Raw genomic sequence first — 19,735 nt, forward strand, 5'->3', positions numbered from 1 at the left:
GAGATAGATAGAGATAGACTACAAGATGGCGGCACTTTTGATTAGTTCCGATTTTGGCCACGCGCAAACTTATCATGCGCGCACTAGTATATTATACCACACATTCTACTATAACTACCATTGTAAACATTTCAACCATTGTTAGCTTGACTTCCTGGGAGTACTATCCTACGAGTACTATACATATGTTCATAGCCTCAATAACTCAAAGATTAAGGGGCTGGACTCGATGGGCTCAAATCAATTCCCAGCTGAGTATAGACTATTGTCAGCCTATTTTAACATTCCATTAGAAACCCAAGCCTTACATGAAATGGGATATGAAGCTTAAGTTTAACCCACCACATTAAACACAGCAGGGCTACAGGAATTTAGTAATTTTAAAAATATGTAGCGAATATTCTTAAAGAAAATTAATACCCATATTATGGCTCATGATCTGTGAAACCCATATTAAAAAATAATAAACAATTTCAAATAAAAACACATGTTATCCAAATATCTCATTTATTCCAAACATTTAATTTTTCACATTACCAATTCTTATTTTCCATCATCATCAAATAAATAAAAACAATTTAACTCCCTGACAACAGTTTTCCAGACACTCTTAAAATGTTTAATACATAGTAAAATAGAAGTTACACCATCTACAATAATAATTATTTTAAAAACTACATTCGAAAAGCATATTTTTACAGCTTTTAATACTATACTTTTAAGGTCTAGGAGTTACATTGTTAAAACATTAATGCTAAAATATTGAAGTCATGAAAATAGAAAATCTTGTTTTTTTTTACTAAATACAAATTATTTACCATGACACTAATAAACAATAAATATTACACAACTTACAACACTTTCTTACAAGACTAAACCATTAAAGAACTACGAGTCAACTAAAGTCATAGAATTATACAATTAAATTGTTTATCAGCATTCAGGTAACAAGCAAAGTCCATAATAATTATTAAAAAAAAAAATACAATCGCATTGCCAGTATGTTCAATATCAAATATCAACACATTATAGAAAAAACATACTTATTCAACATTTAAATGACCAGCATTAAACATTAAAACTTACTGGCAAACACTTGGAACCTTCAACACAAATGAAAAAAAAGAAAATTACAATAAATACAAATTACTATAAAAAGAAGACAAAAGAAAGAAGAATAATAGAATCTGCTATAAAAATGTGAGTGAGAACAACCATACTATTTCATTACAATAATACAAAAAAGTTATGTGAAATTCAGAAGGTTCCATATTACATCGAATTACATATATCTAAATGTTTATTTACAGGAGCAGCAACTGCTACCGACGACTGCAGTCTGTAGCAGTTGCTGCTTTGTAAATGGACCCTAAATTATTTGTACCTAACACCTCACAAAATTTTCATCTTTCGCTTCTAGAAAATTAAGGTCTGTGAACTGTCTAACATTTTTGGGTAGGTATTTAACCTATTTGAACAAGCTAAAACTTGCGCTGTACCACTCCTATACAACCATAACACAGAAGTGGAGACCTCACAGGGGAGTAGTAGGGCTAAATCAACCCCTGTATGTCCAAATTTTTCCAAAAAACCTTATCTCTAGCTATGTTGAGGTTGATTGTTGGAAAGTTCCATACTAACGTCTCTGTACTCCAAGAACTCTACATAAAACAATGTCTCTCAACATTAGTACAGCCGTATTATTCAGTTCTTTGGACATGTCTCCCGAAGAGAACCCCTTGTGCAAGGTAAGGTGGAGGAGGAACTAGGCCATGCGGAAGGTCACCCATGTGATGGACCACCCAGATTATATCTGCTGAAGGCAATCCCTTGCATGAATGTACACAACTCATCACACACAGGATGGTGAGTTGTGTATGTGGCGAATGCTCGTGAGGTGTACTACATCTGCCTCCATCATGTCCTAAAGACCACAACCGCTCTGTCAAGAGCATAGCCTCAAAGAAGATGTTGAGGTGTTAGGTAAAACAATTTGCATTACAGTGAATAAAATTAAGAGTCACTGCAAGATCCAGAATCGCTGCCGCTTCCACTGCCACTGCCACTCCCACTGCCAGATTCACTGTCAGAGTCGCTTTCACTACCTGAGGAGTCAGAGCTGCCAGATGAGGACCCCGATGAGCTACCTGATGAGCTGCCTTCAGAGTCCGAACAGTTTGAGCAGTCAGAGTCATTGCGGCGCTTCTTTTTGTTTGGAAGAGAGCATTTTCCATTGCTAGAAAAACAATTCAAGATTAAAACTGGCCAAGTGGATTGGCAAGCTTAATACAGAGAATTAAGAAAATTCTCAGGTATGCAGATTTCTTCCGGATGGTTTTCCTTCACTGTTTGAGATTCAATTTCTTAAAATGCACATAACTGAAAAGTTGAAGGTGCATTCGGACCAGATTCAAACCCATTCCTTTCAAATTGGAAGCAGAGGTCATATCCACTGGGCTATCACAGCTCTCAACCAACAAGGCAGCAGCATACACATAACCATTTATTTGTTACTGTTTACTTTAAGCCAATATTTTTTCAAGTATACAGTTCCAACCAAATATCCTAGCTATTGTGAAAACCTCTTTTTGAGTAACTTCACATGAATTGCTATCTATTTTTACTTGGAATTTTGATTACTGTGCATAGTTACTTTAAATCAACTTAAATGGACAAAAGCTATCTTAAAGTTAAGTAAAATCACAGGACATTCAAAGTATTTTTAGTATACATTCAGAAAGTTCCATCTTAAATTGCTAAAATGAGGGTAAATTGTAAAGAAAAGGTAAGTATAAGAGCAATGAAAATATGCAGTAGTACATTTGAAATAATAATACAGTAATTTTAGAGTTATTAAGCATTAATAATTATGTAAATTATAATATTTTGTTCTTCTAGGAACTATAGAGTTAGAAAATTCTGGAATGATATATCAAGTCATGTTAAAAGTAAAATATGAGGGTAGATATTGAATTTTTTTCAAGAAAAATATGGAAAATTAGATTTGCTCTATGTGAATAGTGTAGCACATAAAAGTGCGATGGTGTTTTGAGTGTTGAGTGGAACATACCTGCAGTCGCTTTCTTCTTTGGACTTCAAATTCTTCTTTAAAATCTGCGACCGCGAAGGCCGCACGAGGACCTTGCGTTTCCCTTTGCACTCGTAACTCCAGTGGCCATATTCGAGACACTTCTGGCAGCGTATACCCTGAGGAAAAGCTGCCGCCAATGCTGCCCGCCTGTTGAAAAAACAAAACGTTAAATAAAACATATTCGCCGAAATGCAAAAAGCAAAATGCAGAAATATTGATGATAACACACTTTTTTCGTTCAGCCTGATGTCTGTTGTAGGTTCCCAGAGTCATCTTGGATAGGGCTTCGATGAACTACGTAGAATAGAATTCAAATCTTGTGATACTCCAGGCGGCTTAGAGAGTGCCTTCGTCTCTCAACGTACACTGCACCTTCGGAGTCACGAATCAATATGATTTGAAAATTGCAAAAATATTAGCGAATCTACGTCAAACTAAGCGTGGGCGATCTCAAAATTGACAAAATGTCAAAGTTCAAACAAACATTAGTGTTTTTTAATGTATATAAAGCACAACAAAGTCGATATCGATAAATCTTTAATCAGCTTCATTGTCTATGTTTATTTTTTTTTTGTCTTCATGTCCACGCTCAGACTATAATTTTATGTTTGAGTGTTTACGTCATGATACGATGAAACAGAGTATTCCAACGACATTATTGTACCTACGGTACATAGACTGCATGTACAGTTCATAAAAACGACGCACAAAAGTTATTCCTAATGCTGATTTGGGCCTAAACGTTCAACAGTTGCTTGTTGATTTTCAGATCAGCTTATGTCACAGCGATTTTAAATCAACAAAATGTCGGGTCGTATTTTTAAAAAATGCCTAAATAACACGCGAAGTTTTAAAAAGCCAGATGGAATTACGTATCACACGTTAATTTAAAATGTATTATGTAAGATTTCGCTATTTTAATAATATTAAATCAATTTCAATAAACCAGGGCCGTATTTAAATTATATTAATTCTTTACTGAGTTTTCCCTTTTTTGTAATTTATTGTAGGTATACAAAATATTTATAAAACCTCGATGAAAAGTAAATAAACTCAGATGCGTTTTTGATGTGTAAAATGTATAATATAAATGAGGTAAAAATATCCAGCAGTGCATAACAATACAATAATTAAAATGCCTAATTTGTTCAACTGTCAGTTGCTTTGATATATTTACGACATTTTGCATATTTCATATGGCATGACATTTTGCATTTTTGATACAAGTAATGAAATAAATTTAAATTACACACGGCAGCAAATTTATATATTTTTTAGTTTTTTATCCTTTACAAGTTAGCCATTGACTACAATTTCACCTGATGGTAAGTGATGATGCAATCAAAGATGGAAGCGAGCTAACTTGTTAGGAGGAGGTTGAAAATCCACACTCCTTTCGGTTTCTAGACGGCATCGTACCGGAACGCTAAATCACTTGGCGGTACGTCTTTGTCGGTATGGTGGTAACTAGCCAAGGGCGAAGCCTCCCACCAGCTAAATTATATTATTATTGATATTTTCCAATTCTCTAACTACTGCCAAAACTTGAGTCGCTGTTCTGGCGGCCCAGTTCCAAAATATACAGGTCCAGACACTCTATCCTTAAAAAGATTTTGTTGACGGATTGCCATCTCGTCAACTACAGGTGAACAATATCAGCTATACTGAGAATGAAAAACCAGCAAAGTGCATGTTGAGCCACGCGCAGTTTAGGGTTCCGTAGATTATGTTAGCGCTTTAATCCCTTATGTAATGCACAAAAATACCGATAACGATACCCAACATCATGGGATAGATTACAAAAACTTCATCCCTACTTTACATGTAGACAAGATACCTTAACGGACGGACGGACTTGGTGAAACTATAAAGGACTGGACTACGGTACCCTAAAAATGGATTTTAATTTTAAAGCTTTGAAGGCTTTTTCAGTGAATCCTGGAACTTCATTTACCATACCAAATGCTTAATATTCGAGGGTGTGGTAAGGCATTTTATAAGCTGATATCGAATATTAATGGACAGTAAGTGCGAATTTTAGCACATGAGGTTGTACATCCACGCAAGTGTGGAAGACGTAGCTTCTTGAACGCCAAGTACCTCCATAATCGTGAGGTGTACATTGTACAATCTCAGATATCATTCTTTCAAGGTAAATGTATCAGGATGTTATTGCAGTGGACAAGGGTCTCAGCTCGCTATTGAAGATGCTACAAGGCACTTAAAATATCCCGCAACGGGAGGGCTGATTTCTTTTTATAAAATTTTAATAGTGTTTTGTATTCTATAAGTATTGTTAATAAAAAAAAAATAATAAGAATAAGTTAATTTTGTTTTTAAAATATCTTCTTGACGATATAATATTTTATTTATTTCTAATAATATTATATTTTTGGTAGTTTAAATTAATTTTAACTGTTTCTAATTTAGCTGTAGAAGGGATAGGATTAGATAGAAGATTTATTCAATTTTATTTGTAGTGATATGTAATGATTATCTAGCATGGTTTAATTATATTTTGCATTATTTAATAATTTAATTTTTGTAAAAAAGGTCCAGCCCTGGTCTCATGTCTCACGACGAGACGAAATCCACCGACTTCGGGTATAGTCGGATGTTTCACGTAATCTTCCGTGGGTCGAGCAAATTACACTGACCATCGAGTCATTATGTGTTTACGTCGTTGGTATCAAACTGTATTTAATGTGATAATCTAGAAGCATAATTTTTAATGGAAAGCAATAGAAAAATTGGCGAATTTCAACGATTGACCTTGAATGACGTCAACTAGTCCTAATCTTTTTAAAACATATATTTTTTTTGACTGGAAAATAGATTTAGATTTTATTTTATGACCTACACAGCGATCACAGTTGTCTTTGGATAAAATATAATATTCTATAATTAGCTTTCTTTTTAAATCTTACTTCCAGTCTTAAAATGTCATTCAAACTCATTTTCCGTTGTAAATTCGTATAGCAATCTGCGTTATTATAGAAAAAAATTACGCAGCAATTGGTGATAACACTTGTGTTGAACCCTAAAAATAAATCTTTTCTCATCCAAAGTCCATCTACGAAACAACACTTTATAGTGATTATCGACATAATTTTCAAATTTTGCTATTACAACCCTATGGAAACACAGAGTATATAGTTTGTTATTGTCATAGATTATAATGATAGATGAAGAAGTAATAAATTGAATAGTAATTGTCTATGACAAAGAAAAAAAGCACAGACAAATAACAATGACAAATATTGATTTGACATTGACACTGACAGACCAATTTTTTGGGCTTTGAATGAATTTTGATTTTGACAAAATAACATAACCTCAAAAGTTAAAACATGAAATAAGTTTTAAAAAACTGATGTAATAGTGATGATACAAGACAATAATCTATTTTATTTACTAAACAAAAGATGGCAAAGTATATAGCTCAAATAATCGTGCTCGGAGCGCAGGTGGTCGGTCGAGCCTTCGCCCGAGCACTGCAGCAGGAGTTACGTGCGTCTCAAGAAGCAGCCAAAAGAGCTGGAGGTGGCCCTGAAGGTGCAAGACGTGCCGCAGCAAACGCCTCAACTGGACTTACATTAGAAGAAGCAATGCAAATCTTAAATATAGATAAATTAGACGCCCAAAAAGTCAAGAATAACTACGAACACCTCTTCAGTGTTAACGAAAAGGCAAAGGGTGGTTCTTTTTACTTACAATCGAAAATTGTTCGCGCTAAGGAGAGAATAGACACAGAATTCAAAGTCAATCAACCGAAAGCTGAACAAAGTCAACCTAAGGATTCATCATGAAAATAATGTTTATCCAGGGTCCACACTTTAAGTACATTTGTTAGTCCCAAAACAGGGAAATACCAGAGACAAGATGTGCTGAGGGTGTGGATCTAGGATTGTTTTTTGTTGTAAATTATAGATATTGTTTTAGTAAAACTAGTTTTAGTGTTTAAAATATTTTATTATGTAGAAAATGGACACAATAGTGACTAGAATACATCAGTCTTCATAAACCTACTATAAACATGATTATGTTGTTATTACATCAAAATACATCATAGCTGTGTTACATCCAAATGGACAAACTTGTTGCTAAGCTTGATATTACAAGTATCAAATAAATTTTGCTAAGCATTACTATTTGTTTTTGGCATTTTGATCTATTACAAATATCATTTAACATTGAAAGATTAATCATGATGTTCCTAATTTAATTTACCAGTATGTAATCCATGGATTCACTGTCCAGGTCCAAGTTTATTATCTATGGTCCAGGTGCTGGGTCCATCAAGTGGCAGAGAGGAAGTCAGAGCAGAGCCCCAGACTTGTGACCAATGGGTGTTAAGGACATCCTTGACAGTTAACTAGCACTCCCTTTCTGTTTTTTTTGGTGTTGAGTAAGTGCCGATGGCTCCATGTGGGACCACTATGGCAACACCGGGAGGTTTGGGCAAGCGCAGAAGCATCACCTGATGAGACCCGAAGGCTGAAATAAAGACAGAGGACTCTAAGGGTGTCTCGAGACTGACCTCGGTTTAGAGGGCCATTCAGGAGAGGGTAACTGTGACCCGAGTGAATCCTTCTCTGTTTGTGTTGTTCTCCCTGTCTAGCCGAATTTGGTATGATCCTACTTGCTGCAGATCTAGTGAGGACACAGTCTTTAAGCAAGTTATAGAGATTTAGCTAGTAATTCTCTAGCACCTACGTCTATGGTATACAAACTAACCACATATCCATTTATATACTTGGCAACTTCGTTTGTAACACTCCCGATGTTGCGCGCGGGCGGGGGGTGTGTAGCGATGAATGAAAAACCCACGACTGATGCAGGTCACTACCCCGTACGCACGATTTCACACCCGCGCAGTCTTTCCCCCTGTCGCCCGCATATCATGGGAGTGTTATCAACAAACTTGCCAGACAATAGTTCAAAAATTATTTTTTTCGTATACTATTGGAAACATTAAATTATGCTTACAGTATGGATTTAAAAATTCTCTGTAAATCATTCATTATAATCATGTTACAGCAAAAGCATGTACGATGTAGCATTATTAATTATTATAATTATAATAGAAAATAACTATTATAAAACAACAAAAAAACAATAAAGTATATAAAAATAAACTATAAAATATAAGTCTTTATAAAATTGGAGGTATTCACATAAAAGAAGACTTTGTAAATGATCTCTTTGAACTATTACATAATTCTTATAATCCACATAACCTTATTTCACATACAAAAGTGACTAGATATACAATACATATATCCTATATTAAAAAAATTGTAAAATACATAGTCCAAATGTTGTAAAAACCTGCTAAATCTCTTTTTGATCCCAATACATTTTTAAAACCTTTATTTTTTTCCTATTAGAATCTCATACACACCTTACATTGAAAACTTAAAATAATTAATTTCTAATTAAAACTTCATCAGCAAGATAATTTTAATTTGACTAGATTTGATAAAAAACACTTAAGTATAACCTTTTTTATTGCTACTGAATATTTTACTGTAGGCCGAGCGTCAACAAAATATCTCAAGATAAGAGATACACATTGTCAACCAATAACAGCAGGATCAATATTTCATGAGATATGTCATTGACACATTCTACTGGAGAATAAAATAGTAAAAAACCAAAGATTTCATACTATTAGACATGTCAGTAACACCTCAAAACTGAGCCGAACAAAAGAGGTCTTAATTTTATTTAGTCACATTGTAAACAATGAAAATTATATAAGCAAATAATACCTAAATATTGGAGTAGCTAAATTTGGTACCCTTTTTGGGGTGATTTTGTATTCACCTAACATAATTACCTAATAGTATAAAATCATTGTAAAAAACATATTTAATAAATCTATAATAGATATTATATAGACTGTGCTATCCTATATTGGAGAAATCTGTTTAAAATCCTACAACACAATAACTGTGTATATTGCTTGTCTAGTCATTGTATAAATCTTTGAACACAGCTATGTCACTAGCTATTTGTATCAGGCAAATACATCTAAAAGTGCAAACTTTTATATTAATTAATATAAAACTAAAACAACCATACATGCAGTATTTGTTCATACATTCAATTATCCAGAATTTTGGTTATCCATTTATCTGATTACCAATTCATCATTTTCATTCAACTTTTTTTTATAATACTCTCCATTACACTTACAATGATATAGATATGGCAGTACATAGTTCCTAACATAGCTCATAGTATATAAATTTATGATTACATAAAGATATGCATGAAAAATTACAATCACATGACACTCATACTTTCTTCACATTTGACAAATATTTGTGCTTACATCATTGACCTCTTCTAATAAAAGGACAAATAAAATCCCACAATCAGAGCAAATTCAACCTTAAGGATTGAGTTTAAGGTTGAATTTGCAAATGTAACTACTTAAATGTGAGTGCCAAGAAGTTGTTGTTTGGCACTCATTGAGTGGGGACGTTTTTTGGTTGCTGATTGTGCATCCACTTTTTAATAGCATATTGATGGCTTACATTCACTTATTGTTTAACATCCATTAAGACAACTACCTCATAAGGACTGCATTCAGACATACCAAGAGTATTGCAGAGCCAACCATAGAATCCTTTCTCAAAATCACATACATCCTTCCACCAATTTGCTCCACTGAATGTTAGCTGTGCTATACCAGCATATAATCCCAGCCCAATAGTAAAAATGACTATCATAAACGGGTACGACAGAATGACTATAGGTGCTAAAAACACCTTCTTGATACAGCTAAAATCTTCTGTAACATGTGTAAATATATTATACCAAGCCATTGTCCCCATGTAGAAGGAATACATGGCAGATATGCATGCCACAAACGGGATGCAGAGTAGGCTAAACAGAAATATATGCGGTCCATTGTATAGTGAGCACTTAGATACATCCATCTTATTGTATTCATCAGCTACGATTGCTGCTTCAATAATTTCAAGTTCCTCCCGAGAAATATTCAATTTTACATCAACATTTTGACCTTTTTTCTTACCTCGTTTTATGGTTCCAGTCATAGTCAAGTATCCATCTTTATTCTCAGATAATGAGCATTCAGGGGAAATTGATCCTTCTGACTCAACTCTTAGAGCAGTGATTTCTGAATCAGTATTGTCAGTTTCAACAATTCCAGGAATGATGTTGACTCGCTTTCGCCTTTTTGCACTATTTTTGAGGCTATCGGTTAAGGGCCCCATTTCAAAACTGTTTTCAGACTGTGTTTGCGACAGACTGTTTGGTGTAGGGCAAGAACTTTCATTGTTGTCAGAGTTCAAAACTCTGAAGCTTCTTTGCATGTCATTGTCGATGAATTCCCTTAAATCTCCATGACTGGAGCATGCGTCTGAAGAGTTTTCGTATATTGGTGATAAATCTATGATTTCACGGCTGCTGTGGATAGTGGAAAGACTCTGGTAGCCATTTTTCTGTAACTTCTGATCTGAATTTGTGTCATTGGTTTCCTCGTCGTTGACATCATTGATGATTGGAAGGTTTATCTTCATGTTGGATTTTAGGCCATCCATGGTAGAGTGTATGATGCCATTCACTACATGTTCAGAAACGGGAGACAGTCCATTTTTGTATTTCGATGGCAATTCATTGTCACCAACTCCCTAAAAGGATATTACATGATTTTATTAAAAGGTAAGATTACAATTTAACATAAAAAATGGGTGATAATCTCCATTATAATGAAATCCAGATTCAAATTGAAGAATTGTAGGATTCCCTGGTTTTTGGATTAAGTATTGTCCTGCCTTTGGTTATCCTTAATTTTTCTTAATGCTTAATGTTTTCCACCCATTTTAATGGGAAGAGGAATATTGGATGTACTTAAAAATATACACTGATATTATACAAAGAAAAGATTTGTGTGTAACTAGAAAAATTCTTTAATTAATAGAAACTTACATTGACTATATTTTATCTCTATATTCCCACGAGAAAGGGAATATGCGAACTGTAATTTCTAAAGAAAATGTATTAAAATTTGTACCTGCACAGTTATAATGTGATCGACATGACCAGCAATAGTGATCGATTTTTTGCCATTTCGCTTTTTGGGTAGAATAAACATGGGCTGTTCTACCTTTGCCATGGTATTTCACAATATAAATCTCCAAGTTTAATTTATAAAATTCGCACGAACACTTGTGGATAAATTCTGCGTAAACTATTTTTCAAAAAAAATCACAAATGACAAAAATCATTTACCATGTTTTATTTCTCATTCAGTCTACAATATTTCTTATAAAGTGATTGTTGGAATGTAATGAAAATGGAAAATTCGTGAAAATTGTCATAGTTTACTCAGCCACCATTTTAATTTTTCAATGTTTTTCTTTTTCTGTTTTGTTGGTACATGCCATGGTACCTACTTTTTGTTCGGTGTAAATCGGATACTCGGACCATGTGTTGTGCGATGGTATTAAATATTAATGCAAATAGCGCGCGAAACAATATAATGTGATAATGATGACGATGTTTAGGTTCATAATCATGATAAGCATCAATTAGCAAATAGGTTAATTAGCAATGTAAATATTTGAAATGCGTAGATCTAAATGTATCCGATCGTCAAAAAATCCAAATTGTCAATTGTATATCTGTGACAAATTATATTTGAAGTCTGTGGTTGACTTGACATTTGATCTATTGTTTTTATGTGACATTTGATTTGACATTGACATTTCTTCAAGAATATTGGTTTTAGGTTATAATTATTGGTTTTAAGTTAAAACAATTTTATATGTTAAATTAAACATTTTGGTGCATCATATTAATATAAGAATGTTAAAGGTAGGCGTTTACTTACGTACATTTTTTAAATCGTTTGTTTTACCATGTAAACATGAACATAACCTCTTATCAGGGTCTCGTGAGTCTAGTGACCGGCGGCGCTTCAGGTCTTGGAAAAGCGACTGTGGAGAGGCTCGTACAGAATGGAGGGAAGGTTGTCATTCTAGATGTGCAAGGGACAAGGGCGCAGGAAGTGGCGAAAAGGCTCGGCGGAGATGTTCATGTTACTGTGGGCTGCGTAAGATATTATTGTTTTTTTTTTGTTTTTAGCTTTATTCTTTCACATCAAAGGTATTATAGCAAAGGTATTACAGAGTACAGCCAAAGAATATTGAATTTTATATACATCAATGTATATTTAATTAATAAAAGTAGTCTGTAGGAGCATTGAGAGTAATATTTCCACAATATTGACAATATGAATGTTGATTATTTAGTAAAACAATTTTTTTATTATATCCAATCTTCAAGTAAATCTATAGCCTGTTTTAAACTTAGCTTAATTTATTTTTGACAAATCTATGAAAATATGTTTAGTTGTTTTTGAATTTTTTTAGCCTCATAGTGGGAATGATAAAGAGCAATGGGGAAACATTTTTTCCTTACACAATTCTTTTTAAGTTAATTGTTCTTTTTGTTGGCATGTGCTTATATTGCCGTACAAACAATCTGCTTAGGTGTTTAAGTTGTTTTATAAGTCTATGCCTTTAGTAATGTAGAAGATTTATCAAATTTTTAGGTCACATCAGAAGAAGATGTCAAAAAGGCATTAGAGCAAGCTAAAACCAAATTTGGAAAACTAGACACACTAGTGAACTGTGCAGGGTATGCCAACACATGTCAAGTTTACAACTTTAATAAAGGCCTGGAGTGTGGATTGGAATACTTTACCAAATGTGTAAATGTAAGTAACAATATATTTCTGATCTGGATATAGATTAGATTGCATCATCACTTACCATCAAGTGAGATTGTCACCTGATGGTAACTGATGATGCAATCTAAGATGTCATCTTTGTCGGTAGGGTGGTAACTAGTCACGGCCGAAGCTTCCAACTAGCCTAATTTATACATCATATTATGATCACCATATACTTTTATATACAGGGTATACCTGGGTTCTCTGGGTCAAGGTTATATTATATACTATTACCCAACCAACCAACTCACATAGTAGCAACATAGTGAGTCTAAATAATAATAAGGCCCATAAATAGGTTGATTACTAATTAAATTTTTAGGTGAACACAATAGGCACTTTCAATACAATACGATTAGCAGCAGGTCTTATTGGTCAAAACCAACCGACGAAAGATGGTCAAAGAGGAGTTATAGTCAACACTGCAGCGACTATAGCATACGAGGGTGACATCGGACAGGCGGGGTATGCAGCTTCCACTGCCGCTATTATAGGGATGACTCTGCCAATTGCCAGGGACCTTTCTTCTCAAGGGATCAGAGTTATGACTATAGCACCAGGTAAATAACATTATTTTCCCAAATACAGTTTCACTTAATATTAATAAATAACTTAATATTATTAATTAACCTACACTTTTGACATCCTTAATTTGGCTGTCGGAAAATCTGTATAGAGATTGATTATCCACTGGATAAACACATAGAGTATTGTATAGAGTTTTTAACTAGATTAACACATAGTTATTAACACATTGATATTATATAAATAGAGAAAAAAACCATAGGAAACGAGATATTTGCAATAAAAATCGACATTTGTGACCTTTTTTTTAATTTTAATAGACGCGTATATATTCTGCTCACTGCTGAGCTTGAGTCTCTTCTCAGAATGAGAGGGATTAGGCCAAATAATCCACCACGCTGGCCCAATGCAGATTGGCAGACTTCACACTTGCAGAGAATTAAGAAAATTCTCAGGACACATGATGTTTTTCTTAAAAAACACATAACTGCAAAGTTGGAGGTGCATGCCCCGGGCTGGATTCGAACCTACACCCTCCAGCATCGTAGGCAGAGGTCATAGAAACTGGGCTATCACGGCCAAAATACAAGTTTGTACAAATATTCAGCTGGGTATTTCAAATTCCAAAGTGTACTTACTAATATTAAGATGACTGGTTTTTTTTTTAAAAGAATATTTGACATATTTTTTTTTAAATATGACCATTACTCCCATTCCCCTTCAGTTAGTTAGTCGTGTAAGACTGTTAGGAGTAGGTATGACAATAGACCAACAGGGCGGGGATCAAACCACCACCCCTCAGTGATGAGTCCGACCGCTCTTACCGTTGAGCTATTGAGGTTATTAATTCGACTATGTATTTTTTGATTACAGGAGTATTCGATACGCCATTAGTAACGTACCTGCCAGAGAAAATGTTGGAATTCATAAAGCGAATGACTCCATTCCCCTCTAGACTGGGTAAACCGGAGGAGTTCGCGCATCTAGTCACCAGTATAATAGAGAATCCAATGCTAAATGGTGAAGTTATACGTCTGGACGGAGCGCAACGATGGTTCCCATTATAAATAAGGAAATTATTTTATAATTCCACCATACAATGTAATTTCACAGTGTCTGATCAATTTTCTCAATCTGATTTTTGTTTATATGGAACTAGCCAACGTCACGCGGTTTTTCCCGTGTAGTTTTTGTTCCCGTGGATAAAATATAGGTTATGACAATCTCAAATAACATGGCTTTCTAATGGTAATAAAATTTTCAAAATCGGTTTTTTTAATGGAACGGAAACTTTACCTCTATTAATATAAATAAGATATTTCTTGACCATGAACTCGCTTGATGGTAAGTGATCAATGGATCACGGAAACCAACTGTAATAAAAGTGATATTTTAAACCAGATTGGCGCCGTAACGCGTTACGTTACGAAGCGGATTACACTCCCATAATAAGTTATCACTTCAACAGTGGATATTTATTTTCCATCAGGTGTAGTTATATTAAAAAATAACTATCTTTACTTTTAACCGACTTCCAAAAAGGAGGAGGTTCTACGTTCGGCTGTATGTATGTTTTTTTTTTTATTCAACAAGTTAACACTAAACTGATCTACCAAATGTTAAGTGACGATGCAGTTAACGGGTTAACTTGGAAAAGCATTTTCTAGTGATAAATTGGAATGAAATAGTGACGTTACCTTAAACAAGATGTATCGATAGCTTTATTGTAGGTATTAAGACTGTTTAGACATAATTATACTATAATTATTAATTTGACTGGCATTTTTATTTTTTCCAAATTACTAAGTCTCACAAAATTTTTACGTATTAGGTAATGAACATCTTATAAGTCGGATACAATAATGACGTTTCCGAACATCGTGCGTTAAGCTTAGTACAAGATTTTAGGTAGGTATCAAAGAGAATGAGGTCTATAGCCTGTAGGATTTCAAAAAACAGGAGGTTTTAAATTCAACTCGCATGTTTTTTTTTTCAATGTTTGTTACCTCAAAACTTCGTTATTTATTAAGCAATTTTGAGAATTCTTTTTTATTTGTTTGAAAGAGTATACTTCCAGATTGGCCTCATTTAATTTTTACGAAAATCGGTTCAGTGATTTTTTGTTAAAATCAAAATACCTAACTGAAATCAGTGAATAAAATTGCACAGGCTGTGGCGCTAAGACACACTAAAACAGAAAAAAATAACCGACTTAAAAGTGCATCACTCTAAAAAGCAAAAATAACATCACATCTTAAACAGCATATTTTCCTTTCTTTCATTGATCGGTTTTTTGGCACCGCCTTCAAACCGATCAATCGGAAGGACATAGGTATGAGGTATTTTAGAGTAACGTACCCGTCTTAGAAGTCGGTTAATTTTTTTTGTTAAAAAGATTTTTATCTTACATCAAGACTTCGAACCCGCATGTTATGTTAATGGGTACCTACCTAAAATCTCTAAATTACTTGAGTCGGAAATCGAACTCATAGTGCAGATGCAACTGTTCCACAAAGGTCGTCAAATAATGTCAACACCGTAAGGTATTTTTTTTTTAGTCTTTACAAGTTAGTCCTTGACTACAATCTCACCTGATGGTAGGTAAGTGATGATGCAGTCTGAGATGGAAGCGGGCTAACTTGTTAAGAGAAGGATGAAAATTCGGTTTCTACACGACATCGTACCGGAACGCTAAATCGCTTGGCGGTACGTCTTTGTCGTGGTAACTAGCCACGACCGAAGCCTCCCACCAGCCAGACCGGGACCAATTAAGAAAATCTTAATCTGCCCAGCCGGGGATCGAATCCAGGACCTCCGTTTTGTAAATCCACCGCGCATACCACTGCGCCACGGTGGTCGTCAATTTTTTTCAAGAAACCCTTTAATATACAAGCAATAGTTGATGAACAAACATGGAACAAACCACCCTGATTTGCACTCCAAGGCTCATCGTGTTTAGATGTCACAGTATGAATGAAGCTTGATTTGTACTTCAAAGGGACAAAGAAAAAGGTCTCCTTTTTATAAAACCGGTGAATAACCTACTTATAACTTTATAAGTACCTATGTACCTACTTGTTTTATTATATAACACAAATCAAAACGCAGCTTGAGCACAAATCGAAATTCCTCTTTCGGTGAGACTAGTAAAATATAATTTAGATCGATTTAGGTCACAATATTCAATAGATTTACTTTTTCTACTACCTACTTTTTTTTTCTTTACAAGTTAGCCCTTGACTACAATCTCACCTGATGGTAAATGATTATGCAATCTAAGATGGAAGCGGGCTAACTTTTTAGGGGAGGATGAAAATCCATAGATACCCCTTTCGGTTTCTACACGACATCGTACCAAAACGCTAAATCGCTTGGCGGTACGTCTTTGCCTACCTATGTTTACAATATATAGGTATTTGTTTATCCACGTAGTAGTCTAGTTTTTCTTCTTTAGGATCCCCCCGTCCGAATAAGAACTTTAAGCCCCGTCAGGATTAAAGTTCTTATTCAAAATTAAATATAAAATAGCTAATTAAGAGTATGTAAGGTTGGCGTGATGATATCTGCCAGTTCCATAACTTTTCCGTTATGTAAAAATCATCAATTTTGTAGGTACTTACCTACATGAATTTTTGTAGGTATGTAGTTACATGAGTTTTTGTATTGACGTGCCGTGTCTTCTCTTAGATTTGATCAATATTTCTGAATTCTATTTAAGGTACTATGTTATAGGCTACAGCTCTACTCGATGTGCACTGTTTACCAACAAACAAATTAGAAATGGAGGTAGAAAACGCATGTCATTTCATAACTTATTTATTTTTAATTAAGTAATGTTTATTTACAAAATGTTATACAAAATACATATATTAAATACCTAATAATCGAATTTATTTTAATTAATTTAAGAACAAGCAAGTTAATTATAATAGGGATGATGACAGTTTTTTTAATTGTATATAAATTAAGAGTATGCTAATAGTAAAGCAATTTTCTAAAAGTAACAGGATATCTGCGATCATTACTTTCGGAGTTACAGGGATTTAAAGATTAGATTATTTTTAGTTTGTTAGATTTGCGGCGCTGCCGCGGATCTCTGAAAAACGCTCCATACAAAATGGCACGAACTAGTGACGTCGTTGCCTCGCTGATCGTTAGATTTGTATCGGCGTTCAAACACAATCACTAATATCATTGTTATTTGTGTGTTTATGTTTATAGTTCATTTGTTGAAAAATGTCACATTTAATGTAAGGAAGCTAAAACTGTATGAATTTTTTATCTAATTACGATAAAAAAAAATTGATAGATTTTGAAATTTTATAATCTTATTTATTTTGCAAATATCCAAACATTATTTGCTTTTATGTATAAAGTAGTTAACATTGACCTTATTTACCCGAATGTATCATAAAAATCAATTTATTCAAACATAGTCATTATCCCCATTATTATTAGGTGTGAAATTACTAGCGATTTATACCTTCATTTGTAATTTGTTGGTAAATAGTAGGTACACACACTCCTAGAGTAGGGCTGTAGTTATAAGTACCTATATTTTATCTAGTAAAACTGTATAATGTAATAAAGTAAAACACTTAACAATTTCTTATGGCTACACGAATTTAACTCTTATTACCATTGTCGTTATGGCGTTAAATGAATGCACGTTTTGTAATTTACTACATATCGTAATTCATTTCCAGAGTGGATTCAAAAGAAATTTTATCTCTATTGAAATCAAGGGACTTTGGTACCAAAAACCGAAGAAAAATGTTTTAAAAGCACCCTGTAGCGATCGTTTGCGCCAAGCCAATTTAATCCTTAGCTAATATGTATTTAAAGTTCTTTTTCTAGAGCACCAATCGTTAAGTCGTATGGAACAAAACAATAGTAAGGTGGTCAATCAATCACATGTGTCATAGACATCGTATACGCTTTATGGGGTGTAGTGGAGTATTAGCGCCTGTATTGTCAGTCGGTTTATATCTACAAGTATTAAACGATATGGTCAAGTTAAATGCGTTGATACCCCACAAACTCTCTCCAGTGGCTCCAAGCAGCCGTATTGCACGCGGCGGCCACACCCCGGTAAACCGCGCTGATTCGCGGGCTAAACCTGGAAGAGGGGGCCTGACACTTCAGTGAAAGGCTTTCAGCGGATCCCTCCCGCAAAAGTGCATAAAGTCTGCCCTGGCGAGAAAGGCAACCCAACGCAGACATGCAACGGAATTGGCGGACTCGGCGAGGCAGCAAGGCAAGGTGGATGGCCTGGGCGGCGGTAGAGGGCGAAAGAAACCGTCGGCCAGACACAACATCTGATCTTCTCTCCAATCGTAGCGGATTTCCGTTCCACTGGACCCAGAGAAGTGAAGACGAGTGTGTGCATCTGTGTCCTGCGCAAACACTGCTGCACCCTAATATATCCTGCGCACCTGACTGCTTCCGAAATTTGGACTCCGATTAAATTAAGTCCTGTGGCGATGGGTTGAAGTAGAGAAGTTCGGTATGATGTTTACTGGATTTTGTCTGATGCCTACACACAGGCGGCTCCGGGGGTGTGTGATGCACCGTGGTCGCTTTTGCACTGCGCTTGGGGTGACAGTGTGAACTCGGCAACACCCGGGGTGACAAAGCAGCCCTATTTAGGGAGGCACTGCTTTCCCTGCGCCGCCAGGGAGGGAGCTAGAAAAGGTGCTCCAAACAAATGCTCACTCCACTATATAGGGAAGGTAGTAACCACGGCTGCCTCTACATCTGAAATATCGTGGTCGACGCTACAAACGTAACAATAGATCTATAACTTCTAGCATAACCTTAGGCGCATGGAATGTCCGTACGCTTCTTGATCACGATAATAATGCCTGTCCTGAAAGAAAGACGGCTATCGTAGCTCGAGAGCTCCGCCGCTTTGACATAGATGTGGCTGCTATCAGTGAAACGCATCTTCCTGATGAAGGAGAGTTAACGGAGCATGGTGGTGGTTATACTTTCTTTTGGAAAGGCACTCCGGAGACTGAAACAAGAAGGTCAGGCGTAGGGTTTGCTATTAGGAATAACTTAGTAAAGCGCCTCTGGGAGTACCCCATACATATATCTGATCGCATGAGCACTCTGCGCCTTCACTTAGAAAATGACAACTTTCTGAATATCATCAGTGTATATGCACCTACGCTTGACAAACCTATTGAGATTAGGGAAAAATTCTATGAGGACTTAACTCGCTATGTCCAAAGTATCCGCTCTAGAGAGCAAATGATAATTCTAGGGGACTTCAACGCCAGAGTGGGGAAAGATTATACAGCGTGGCCGAAAGTGCTAGGAAGACATGGTGTTGGTAACATAAA

At 35.1% G+C, this 19,735-nt stretch overlaps 4 protein-coding genes across 6 annotated transcripts; 2 read left to right on the forward strand and 2 right to left on the reverse strand.

Annotated features, from left to right (window-relative positions):
* Positions 1–490: 490 nt before the first annotated feature.
* Positions 491–3,644, reverse strand: LOC112053854 (zinc finger CCHC domain-containing protein 10). The gene is made up of 3 exons (XM_024093440.2): positions 3,321–3,644; positions 3,071–3,238; positions 491–2,236 (listed from the first exon to the last, which is right to left on the reverse strand). The coding sequence occupies exons 1-3, from the start codon at positions 3,362–3,364 to the stop codon at positions 2,014–2,016; spliced, it is 435 nt and encodes a 144-aa protein (XP_023949208.2). The 5' UTR covers positions 3,365–3,644; the 3' UTR covers positions 491–2,013.
* A 2,740-nt stretch (positions 3,645–6,384) lies between these two features.
* LOC112053852 (mitochondrial import inner membrane translocase subunit Tim16) lies at positions 6,385–7,240 on the forward strand. The gene has a single exon (XM_024093437.2). The coding sequence runs from the start codon at positions 6,517–6,519 to the stop codon at positions 6,898–6,900; it is 384 nt and encodes a 127-aa protein (XP_023949205.1). The 5' UTR covers positions 6,385–6,516; the 3' UTR covers positions 6,901–7,240.
* Positions 7,241–8,185: 945 nt separating this feature from the next.
* Positions 8,186–11,512, reverse strand: LOC112053857 (transmembrane protein 169). 2 transcript variants are annotated; one of them, XM_024093444.2, is made up of 2 exons: positions 11,142–11,512; positions 8,186–10,758 (listed from the first exon to the last, which is right to left on the reverse strand). In XM_024093444.2, exons 1-2 carry the CDS (start codon positions 11,241–11,243, stop codon positions 9,643–9,645), a joined length of 1,218 nt encoding a protein of 405 aa, XP_023949212.1. In that variant the 5' UTR covers positions 11,244–11,512; the 3' UTR covers positions 8,186–9,642. The 2 variants fall into 2 exon arrangements, with proteins under 2 accessions (XP_023949212.1, XP_023949213.1); XM_024093445.2 differs by having other exon boundaries at positions 11,360–11,500.
* Positions 11,513–11,810: 298 nt separating this feature from the next.
* On the forward strand, positions 11,811–14,470 carry LOC112053858 (3-hydroxyacyl-CoA dehydrogenase type-2). 2 transcript variants are annotated; one of them, XM_024093447.2, is made up of 5 exons: positions 11,811–11,944; positions 12,018–12,182; positions 12,684–12,848; positions 13,186–13,423; positions 14,262–14,470. In XM_024093447.2, exons 1-5 carry the CDS (start codon positions 11,936–11,938, stop codon positions 14,453–14,455), a joined length of 771 nt encoding a protein of 256 aa, XP_023949215.1. In that variant the 5' UTR covers positions 11,811–11,935; the 3' UTR covers positions 14,456–14,470. The 2 variants fall into 2 exon arrangements, with proteins under 2 accessions (XP_023949215.1, XP_023949214.1); XM_024093446.2 differs by lacking the exon at positions 11,811–11,944 and having other exon boundaries at positions 11,997–12,182.
* Positions 14,471–19,735: the final 5,265 nt, after the last annotated feature.

This window comes from Bicyclus anynana, chromosome 22, assembly GCF_947172395.1.
Source record: "Bicyclus anynana chromosome 22, ilBicAnyn1.1, whole genome shotgun sequence".
NCBI lineage: Eukaryota > Metazoa > Arthropoda > Insecta > Lepidoptera > Nymphalidae > Bicyclus > Bicyclus anynana.

Coding starts and splice junctions, on each gene's coding strand:
- LOC112053854 (XM_024093440.2), bottom strand. CDS start 3,364: ATGACTCTGGGAACCTACAACAGACATCAGGCTGAACGAAAAAA. Junction 3,239..3,320: donor CATCAGGCTGAACGAAAAAA/GTGTGTTATCAT, acceptor TTTTTTCAACAG/GCGGGCAGCATTGGCGGCAG. Junction 2,237..3,070: donor AAAGAAGAAAGCGACTGCAG/GTATGTTCCACT, acceptor TTGTTTTTCTAG/CAATGGAAAATGCTCTCTTC.
- LOC112053852 (XM_024093437.2), top strand. CDS start 6,517: ATGGCAAAGTATATAGCTCAAATAATCGTGCTCGGAGCGCAGGTGGTC.
- LOC112053857 (XM_024093444.2), bottom strand. CDS start 11,243: ATGGCAAAGGTAGAACAGCCCATGTTTATTCTACCCAAAAAGCGAAAT. Junction 10,759..11,141: donor ATCACATTATAACTGTGCAG/GTACAAATTTTA, acceptor ATATCCTTTTAG/GGAGTTGGTGACAATGAATT.
- LOC112053858 (XM_024093446.2), top strand. CDS start 11,997: ATGAACATAACCTCTTATCAGGGTCTCGTGAGTCTAGTGACCGGCGGC. Junction 12,849..13,185: donor ACTTTACCAAATGTGTAAAT/GTAAGTAACAAT, acceptor TTAAATTTTTAG/GTGAACACAATAGGCACTTT. Junction 13,424..14,261: donor AGTTATGACTATAGCACCAG/GTAAATAACATT, acceptor TTTTGATTACAG/GAGTATTCGATACGCCATTA.